At 40.5% G+C, this 10,544-nt stretch overlaps 1 protein-coding gene across 2 annotated transcripts in view; it reads right to left on the bottom strand.

Annotated features, from left to right (window-relative positions):
* Positions 1-3,997: 3,997 nt before the first annotated feature.
* The window catches only part of PLCH1 (phospholipase C eta 1), a 204,145-nt gene continuing 197,598 nt past the window's right edge, over positions 3,998-10,544 (bottom strand). For both annotated transcript variants that reach the window (XM_027875944.1, XM_027875945.1), the window contains exons 21-23: positions 10,128-10,187; positions 9,301-9,661; positions 3,998-7,164 (exon numbers count right to left, since the gene is read on the bottom strand). In XM_027875944.1, coding sequence (XP_027731745.1) covers positions 5,111-7,164; positions 9,301-9,661; positions 10,128-10,187 — 2,475 coding nt within the window. In that variant the 3' untranslated portion in view covers positions 3,998-5,110. The remainder of the gene's footprint in view (positions 7,165-9,300; positions 9,662-10,127; positions 10,188-10,544) is intronic.

Below are 10,544 nucleotides of genomic sequence, written 5' to 3'. Positions count from 1 at the left end.
GCAAGGTGCTTAGCACAGGGACTGGCACATAGTAGGTGCTTAATAAAAACCTGTTCCCTTCTACCTAATGAAACTCTCTACTTGACTGGGCTGCTTATCAAATGGCCCCTCCCAGCCCTGAATCTATGGTCCTAGGGTCTGTGACCTAGACCGCATGAGAAGGCGTTCTAGTATGGTATTCTGTTGATGTACCCTTCAAGAGCCCAGAGTCACCTCCACCCTCCAGTAAAGCACTAAAATAGGCCTCCCAGAGGATGACCAGGCCTGGGTTAACTGCCTCCCTGCAGGGAGGACCCCATCAGACAACAGACCCATTGGCATCTAAGATTTCTAGAGCTTTTAAGGGAAGAACCCCAGTTTTGCCCACCATCACATTTCTAACCAGCCTCTATTCTGAAATCAGTGCTACCTCCACAACAGCAAAGAACATTTTTAATTACTTTTTTATTAATAAAATATTGGTCCATCATGAAGTTTTCATGGGGAGACTGTGTGGAAGAAAGGAAAGAGCAGGGAGGTCCAGAGCCACCCCAGGCGCTGACCTTGGGCAAGCTACTTCACTTCTCTTCAGCTTGCATTTCTTCATCTTCAAAATAAAAGGTTTGGACTGGATGCCCAATGAGGTCGCTTTCAGCTCGAGACCTACAGACCAATAAACGTTGTGAGCCCTAGAGTTGTAACTAGGGCAGCCAGGTAACTCAGTAAATAGAACACCAGGCCCGGAGTCAAAAAGACTCCTGTTCCTGAATTCAAATCTGATCTCAGACACTTACTAACTGTGTGACCCTGGCCAAGTCACTTAACCCCGTTTGCCTCAGTTTTCTCATCTGTAAAATGAGCTGGAGAAAGGAATGGCAAACCACTCCCGTATTTTTGCCAAGAAAATCCTAAACAGGGTCACCGAGAGTCAGATATGACTGAAACGACCGAACAGCAACAACATAGAGCTGTACTTAAGATGACGCTAAATTCTGTACCATTCCAAAAAAGCAGCTCACATTTCTATACCACGTGACTCAAACCAACCTTGTGGGAGCATGAATAGTATATGTTTATCCCCATTGAACAGATGAGAAAAATTAGGCTAAGAGATTCAATAGCCTGGCAACAGTTGGTTATGTCACTACTAACGTGTAAGGGGAAATGAGGCAATGCTTCATAGTAGGTTGAGATAGAACTTTAGAGTCAGAAAAGACATCAGAAGCCCATCTAGTCAAAATGCCCTCATTTTACAAATGAGGAGGCTGAAGCTCAGAGAGAAGGGACTAGCCCAGGGTCTTCTGACTTGAAATCTGGTGCTCTAATCCCTGCATCACACATCTTCCTTTGCTAGTGAGAAAATGCCATGAGGCCTCATTGAGTGAGTTTTCACTACTTTTTGAGAAAAGAAAGGGAATTGTCCTGTCATGTAACACCTGCATGACTTTGAATAAGTCATTCACCTTCCTGGGTCTCAGTTTCCTCATCTGTCAAATAAAGGCATTGAATTAGACGACCTCTAAAGTCTCTTCTAAGCTCTAAATCTGTTACCTACATTGTGCGAGAAAGATGTGGTATCTATCAAAAAGAAATTAGAAAAATGCCCAATGATCTTTACTCTTCCTCAGTGGAGAGGAACAAACTATTCATTATTTCCCCTTTTGCTATAATTTACGTGTTTTAAAAAACAGGCAATGTTGCAAGAGTGTGAAGGGGGAGAGTCTCTGTCCTGCTTTATCTCTATTAGTATTTTGATGGCTCTGAAAAATTCTCCAAGGGAAAAACATTCAAAGAAATGTCTTGAAATGTCTATTTGCCCTACTCTGATCCAGTCAGTTAGGTTTGTTATCAAAAGATTATTTGGTATCAGGGAACACAATTTTCCCAGGGCTAGGGCATGGTGGGTTTACAAGCAATATTTCTCATCAGAAAAATTGGCCAGAGCTTAGACATCACATGAAACTGCCTTCCGGAAACCAGCGTATCACCTCCACATCAGAAAGAGGCTTCAGGAGAGGGTTTTACTGAGACGAAATAAAAATACTTATTACCAGAAATGAACGCCCCACTTCTGATACATCTTGGCTGTGCCACCCTGGGAAGTCACCTTCCCTCTCAGTTCTCCAGGTAACTCTTTCTAAGACTCAACTGCAAAGAGAGGTTCTTCCTGAAGGCGTTCCCACCAATGGCACCACAGGTCCAGTCCCTATCACTACTTTTAGAAATACACCAACATATATATTTATGTATATATGTGTGTGTGTGTGTGTGTGTGTGTGTGTGTGAGTGAGTGAGTGAGTGAGTGAGAGGCACCTAAGACATCCCCTAGTCCAGGAATTCTTAACTCAAGATCCACAAAGTCGTTTTTGTTTTAATATACCTTGATGATTGTCAATATAACCAGCTTCCTTTGTATTTCTATATATTTTATTTCATGTATTTATGAGGGGTTCATAGAGCTCACCAAACTGCCAAAGGGGTCCATGACACCAAAAACATTAAGAACTCAGGAAAAGTCCAACTCTTTCATTTTAAATAAGACAACTGAGCCCCAAGGAAGTGAAGAGACTTGTCCAAGGTCACACAAATATTGGCAGAGCCAGGACGAGAACCTTGGGTAACCAGACTCCGAGATGGTGTTCTTTTTACTATGGCTTATTGCCAATATAGTGGTCATTTTCAAATGTCAATGTTTTTAACTGATTTTATCATGGACTAATGTAACTAAATACAGAAAAGCTCATGGCTAGAGAAGCTGGTCACTAAGTGTTGGGTTCTTTGGCCTTGGAAACTTGCAAAACAAAGGAAATTTCAAAATGGCCCCATGGACACTGCATTCATTAGATATGTCTGCAATGGCTATGCCAGAGTGATAGAAGAGGAGGCAGATGGTGCAAAGAATTCCTTTTGAGACCCTTTATAAAAGCATTAACTTAATGGTTAGTATTCCAAATGTGAGATCACCAGTTCTTAGATTTTAAGATGGAGAAAGTTCTCAGAGGTCATTTTACAGATAAAGAAACTGAGGCCCAGAAAGGTTCAATGACTTGCCCACGTTCACACAGCTGGTAAGTGTTTGAGGTGGGATTCAAATCTCTAAGTCTGACACTCTATCCGCTATAACACACTTCCTCATATAATTGTCCAGTGACCAACTGGCAACATTGGTCATGGTATCCCAATTCAAAGAATCACAGAATGTCAGAGTAAGAAGGAACCTCATATATAATCCATACCTGAAAAATAATCCCCTTTATACCATCCCCAAAGAATGTTCATTTGCCTTTCTTTGAAGACCTCCTCTGAGGGGAAACTCGCTAACTCTCTAGGCAGCCCATTACACTTTTCAATCACTCTAGTTGTTCGGAAGTTTTCCCTTATATCAAGCCTAAATTTTCTTTGTTATACCTTCCCCCATTCTTCTTAGTTGTGTCCTCTGGGGCCAGGAAGAATAAATCGAATCCTTTTTTCATGTGAGACCAACTTTAAGAAAACTATCCTATCCCTCTGAGCCTTCTCTTCTCACTCAAAAGATCCCCAGTTCATTCAACAAATCTTCAAGGCCCTTCACCATTTTGGTTATTCTCTTCTGGATATTCTCCAACTTCTCCACACCCTCCCAAAAATAAAGTGCTCAGAATTACATTAAAACTATCTCCCAGGGGCAGCTAGGTGGCGCAGTGGAAAGAGCACCAACCTTGGCGTCAGGAGGACCTGAGTTCAAATTTGAACTCAGACACATAGCATTTACCAGCTGTGTGATTCTGGGCAAGTCACTTAATCCCAATTGCCTCAAAAAAAAAATTATCTCCCAAAGTAAGAGGATTTTCACACGATGATGACTATTAAAAAATAGATGAAGAGGAAAATATCAACAGTTGTCCAGTTCAACAAGAATTATATTTGTTTCCATTTCAACAAATTCATACAAGTGCTTAAAAATCTCTTTTAATTATGTTTTCATGAATTCCATGAATATCACTGTATTTCATGTTACCAAAAAAAAAAAAGAGGTATCTTGAACATACAATCAGAAATGTGTTCACAGTGAAAGCAAAGCATATTGGTATTAAAAATATAGCCAAGTTATGGATCCATAATGGGAAGCCATTTTTAATGACCAGTTCACTTGGCCTTCAATATTATTGAGAAAATATTTTTTGAGATGTTGGGAATTGTTATGCTATCTTTTATTATTATTATTATTATTATTATTATTATTATTATAGTATAATTCAAGCCCCCCTCTTCCCTGTAAAGTTGGTACTTCCAATCGAACAATTAGTCTGAAAATTACAAAGTACAGCAAATATCTTTGTGATTGAGTTCGTCACATACAAAGCCTGTAGCAAAAATATGTAACAAAATTTATGTGAAACAAATATTTTCCTATCCTTATGTACAGAATATCTTCATTCTCTTTCCCTTCCCCCCTCCTCATTCCTACTCCAAAACAGATGGAAAAAGAAAAACAAAAGAAAACACAAAAGCCAGTTACTAGTTTGTGGGGACTTTCCCACCCAGAATCGGGGTAAATGAAAATCTAACCAGGGTAAAGTGGTTGGCTTTGCTCCTTCACCTCAGGTGCTAAATTACAATATTCATAGAAATCGAAAGAGGTATCTGTCCTCCTCAACAAACACGAAAAATAAAATAAAATTCGGAGAGCTGAAAAAAAAATTTAAAGAAAGACAGTAGATTTTTTTTCAGACTTTTGCCTTAACATCTCCACAGTTGGGGGTCGAGGAAGCAGACAAGGAATTATGTTGGTTGCTGGGTTCTGAAGGCGTGCACAGAGGGAGAGAAGCATTTAGTTACAAAAGCACACGGGTTATGAATCTGGCCCATGTGGAACCTTCATATCGATGGCAGGCATGCATCTATTCCAAGACTGATACATTTTTACAACATTGAAAAAAAGACTCAGGAAACCTTGGGAAAATAACACAGCATCTATTTACATAATCGTCCACGAGAGGACCATCTTCAATCAAAGGAGACCAGTACTGGAACTCAAAAAATCCCCTTCTCAATCATTCCAGAGCCAAAGATAGCACAACAAAAACAAGCAATATCTGGAGCTCTAAGGGATACCTTCCTTGTACACACTAAAAAGACAGGTCTACACCATTTATAGTCTCAAGAGGAAATAAATTTCTGGTTTGTCCTCTACACTTGGCTCAGTCTGGAGGATTGAATCATCTGTGCAAAACTGGTCTACATATCCATTGAAAAGAGAAGCGCATGCCCCTTCGGGAATACCACGGCCTTCGAGGTTTTTCAGATACCCTGCAATGTAAGATCCAGTGGAATGCCTGTTCACCACCTGGGCAGATACAGTGGACTTGTTTCTCAGGACCACTCCTCCAACACTGCTGGAGGCCAAAGACCTCTGCTTGCCGGCTTCTTGTCTTTCCTTGGCACGGCTGGCAATGTTTCGAACACGACTCTGGCTTCGGGATGACAGCTTTCGGACCAGCGCCTTGGGGTATTCCCTCTCATCTGGCCTTGGGCACAGCACTTGACAGCTGTCCTCCTGGTCAAAGGACACAAGTTTTCGGAGTTGTTCTGTCAGAGCATCCACAGACTCCATCCCTTTTGCTTTTAAGGTCACACCCTTCTTGTCTCGCAGTCCGGCTGTAATGAAGCTTTTACTTATGCACTGGTATTTGCTTTCAAAATTGCAAGAGATATCATCTGATGTCAAATCTCCCAGGCTTTTGGATTTGCAAGGGCTAGGCTGTTTCCGAGCTTGTAAAGAAGGACATGCTGATTGCTGCAGACCCTGAGGATCAGACCCCGGGGGTAGACAAGCTGCGTTGTTTGCGGGATTTGAACACTGGAAATAATTATTACACACAAAGTCAGCACTCTGATAAGCCGGACAAGAAATACTTCGGTTTTTTAGCATTTGAACGTGGCTGGAAAGTTTGAGCGTAGATGGATGTAGGAAGCCATTTCCAGAGTTTCTTGGACAGGGTGAATCCATTTCCTGACAATGCTTTAGTTTCAAAGGGGAAGCAAGTTGACTCATATCCTCTCTCTTATACTCATGGGTTGTTACCAAGAGATCATGTGAATCTTCATCAATTTCTACTAGACTGCTCTCTCCAGAATTTTGACAAAGGGTATGATCAATTATACCATCTATTGTCAAATCATTAGAAGTGGAAATACCACAAATGGCACCGTTTTCCCAACCCCTTCCACAATTCTTCTGGGGACTTTTAGTTAACGGAGATGGATGAGCAATGCCACCTTCTGAGGCATGGAACTTGGTCTTGACGTTAGGTTCATCGACGAACTTGGACCCAGTGACTGGAGTGAGAGCTGCCTCATGAATGATGGTGTATGTGGAATACTCTGTTGTCTCAGGGCTAGAGCAGACAGTTGTCTCGGGTGATGAATGCTGAGATGACCACAGAGGCTTTGACTTAGAAAAGTTATTTTTGAGGGGTATTTTTAGGTCAGTAGTGAGCAAGGAGGGATGTCCTGACATTACGCTGTAAGTCTGACCACTGGTACCTTGAAATCTAGAAACAGCTCTGAGGTTTGTTTGATCCTTGGTAGCATCAAACTGGCTAATCAGTGCTGAGATTGAACTGCCAAGTTCACTCTCATTTGTTAATGTGACATTGTCAATAAGTTGTGAAATTTCACTGTCCTGCATAATTGCAGTGGAATGTAAGTCATGCCCATCAGAGCAAATGGCAGAAACATCTATCAAAGAAAAGGATGTCACAACATTGCTTGCCACTCGATTGACTTCCTTGACATTAAGAATCTCCAGCTCACTCTGAGAAGAGGCATTTCCTAACAATGTTCTATTTGTTTCTGAAGGAAAAGCCTTTCCATTTTCCCTTGTTCCTTTATCGTTTATAGTACAGCATAGGTCCCTGGCAGTTTTAATACCCATTTGTTGTCTTGGTGAAACAAGTTGTTTGGGAGACAGATTTTTTTGAAGGTCAATGGGCACATGTGATTGGGCTTTCCCACTGTGATAGTTTAGGGCTCCTGACTCTTCTTCTAAGGGTGGTGCATTATTAACAAGAGAGACAACGGGATCCACCTGGCTGCCATTTTTGTGGAGAGTTGCAGAGGGTGAAGACAGCTTTTTATCAAGATTTGTCGAGCTTTGCTCTTTTGCATTGGATTTTCCACTTTCTGTATTGGCCTTATTTTCTGCTAAATGAAACAAACAATAAGTTAGTCACCCAGGACCTCTCTCATCACACCTGGAAACATCAATCATTTTTTTTTGTCTTTAGACAGACAAATGAAGAATGTAGAATTAGTTAAAACTGTGACAATTTACTCATGGGACTGCGCGAATATCTATGTAATGAATAAATGGTAAAGATAGATTGGCAGGCACGCCATCGCAACTTTGCATTTCACGTCTATTACATCAACACATGATGTAATAATGCTGGTTGTAAGTCAATGTCAATGAGGTACCGTACTTGCACACTTAGGATTACCTGCGGCTGCCTCCTATTCAGATTTGTACTACACAGAAGCATGGTAATAAAAACAGAACAAGACAGCTCTGTTAAACAACACATCATTACATCCGCAGACACAAAATGCTTTTATAAGATCTCAAAGATATACATTGATTAACTAAAAGCAACACATATTATCATTTGGTTGAAAAAGGCACCTTTTCCTGTAAAGATCTAACTTAACTGACCCTTTTAAAAATCTGTATGGGCAGATTCCATAAATGCATTTTTACATTTCTGCATTAAAACACATACACACACACATACACACATATGAACACAGAGTGGGCAATGGCCTTTTTCTTCATTTGCTAAAGCCTCTGTTGTTTCTTGAATATTTAAAATGCACAAACCATATTTGGAATTGCATTTTTAATAATGGCCAGAAGTTAGAGACATATAGGAAAATGTAAAGCCATGTATTGCCTTTCCATCATTTTAAGCATCCTTAGAACTTATCAAGCAGAGAGCTATTCATACAGAGGGAACTCAATAGCTATTTATTGATTGAGATCTTTCCTAAAAGTCCCAAAACATTTTTAATATTTCTGGAACCATGATAAAAAAGGATGATAAATAGGCTATGACTGTTGATTCTTTTTTCTTTCTTCATAAAAATGCTTTCTCATAACAAACAGCAGGAATATGACATTTAAGAAGCAAAATACCACTGCAAGTTTTCATCTGCAGCTAAACTGTCTCCCATAATGAAGAAAAAACAAAACATGTCACCTAGCAATAACCTAAAAGTGAAAAGTCTTCCAACAGGCTTCATCATTTGATAATTCAGGAAGCCTGGGATTCATATTGTCATTTTAAGAAGATAATGAAAAGAGCATTTTTCATTAAAAAAAAAGTTCCTGATCTTAAAAAAAAGCATCAATATTGCAAAGTTGGAAACTAATCCAGAGCTCATCTTTCTGTGGCCTTCTCTCCAAAATTCCTGATTAAATTATATGCAATTTTATTATGCTATAACATATCTTACATCATAGCATGCATTATATATTATATCATATTATATTATAATTATATGTGTCTTTTAAAGACCAAAACTATTTTTTTTGCAGTCTTAGTAATGCATGTCTTATATTTAAAATATTTTCCCCTAGAAAATGCTTTTAAGGACTCCTATTTCTCCTTAAAATGACTCACATCCAAAATCAATACAGAAGCACATTTGTGACAAAGTAGGTGATTGAGAGTGGACTGAACACTTGAGGGAAAACTGTTTCTGAGGAATCAGGCTTCAAATTGCACATTTCAATAGCAGGGCTGAAAAAGGACACCTAGAAAATGACCTTAAGCTACAGTTGCTCTAGAGACAACAAGGGGAGTAGGTGAGGATTGTCTAGAACAGAGATCCCTGACAGCTGGAGCTTGGAGTTCAACTTGGTGCTTGGTAAAGTGGAAATGGTTGGCGTTGCTCCATTCTCTGCAAACGTGCTGAGAAGCGCCCTGGAAGAAGAGACTCCATTTATAACTCTCTTTCCAGCCCTATGGCTCTTTCTTCTGCATTTGAAATATCCCAAGGCTGTTTGGGCTCTTCTTAGACCTTTCAAGTTCCTCTCTTTGCTGCCCCTAAAGCCCCAACTCACAGACAGAAATTGGCTCATCTCCGCAAAAACACAGGGGATCTCTAAATGAGGGCATAAACTTTTTGAAAGCCTTTTACTTTTGACCATGGACCGCTATGACTCTATCACAACATCGGGAACTCAACGATTACTTGGGCACAAGAAAAAAACCACAGTTTTAAAGCGTATTCCTGACTAACCAAAACCCCAAACCAACGAAAACTCTCCAAGAATCTCACCAAGTGCATTTTCTTTGCCTTCAGTTTCTTTGGCTGATTCAAGCGTGGGGAGGGACAATCCCCCCAGAAGACTTTTGTCAACCGGCATAGAAACTGGGCGAGCTTGTAAACTTCTTGTGGTTCTGCGGAGAACGCCATCTTTCTCTCTCGAGCCAGTCACCTCAGACACACTGTCCTTTGTTTCCATCAGTTCTTGGAAACCCATTTTGCTCTTCTTTCGGCCCTTTGCTGGAGCACTAGCCGTGCGGCGCAGAATCCGATCACCGATGGATCGCTTGCGGACATAATGGGAATTGTTTTCTGAAGAACTGTGTTTGGGGTTCTTATTAAACAGGCCCCTCAGGCCTATCAGTTGTCTATTCTGCAGATATAAAGGAGACAATCCAAACATTTAAGGCATACGACATAGGGCGACTACTTGTCCATCAAGGGGCTGCGCTATAAAAGATGGAGCCAAAAAGAAATTTCACAACCACTGGAGCACACTCGTGAGCAAGAAGACAAACGTTAGCCACAGCAGCTCAGCACACAGTCATGCACATGTTACTGGCTCCTCCCAATGATGGTGGCTGTCTACTTCTACAACAATGCCCTCCCAGGAGCATCCACAGCAAAAATGGCAGCTGGTCTAAGAGGAGCGTCCCGTTTCCAAGCCCCTAATGGGCTCTTGAGGAAATGGCCCCCTTTCAAAGCAACAGCCCAATGTTTCACAATTGGAAAGGAGAAACAGAAGGAAGTGGTACACTAGCTCATGCTGGCTGCTTTGATGTCATTCACAAAGTTGTACCCCACAAGTGAGAGCCACATGTCATGCTAATAAAGACTACCTTTGTAGCTCCTAGAAAATGCAATATGGTATAACTGGGGTTGAGGATTAAAGGGCTCCACTGCAGGGGGAAAAAAAAGAAACACAAACTTTTTTGGCTAATTTATCCAAGAAAGTGTCGCAAGAAGAACAAAAATATATGTTATGGACAAGTGTTTCTCCTAAATAGCGTTTGTAATTTAGCCATATTGCATTCATTTTAATTTTCATGTGAAACTTCATATCAGTACATTGTATAATATGCATTCTCACTGAAACATCATTCAAGTCACAGCGTGACTCTAATTATACTTATATTACCCAATAAAATGAATACGAAATATTTTGGAAAAGGAATGGAAAGTCTGTGGAAGTACTTTCTTTCTCTCTCTCTCTCTCTCTCTCTCTCTCTCTCTCTCTCTCTCTCTCTCTCTCTCTC

The sequence above is a fragment of the Vombatus ursinus genome, unplaced genomic scaffold (assembly GCF_900497805.2).
Source record: "Vombatus ursinus unplaced genomic scaffold, bare-nosed wombat genome assembly UNPS02014810.1, whole genome shotgun sequence".
Classification (NCBI taxonomy): domain Eukaryota; kingdom Metazoa; phylum Chordata; class Mammalia; order Diprotodontia; family Vombatidae; genus Vombatus; species Vombatus ursinus.
Note: the sequence above shows the minus strand (reverse complement) of the source record. Positions and strands in the feature narration are given on the sequence as shown.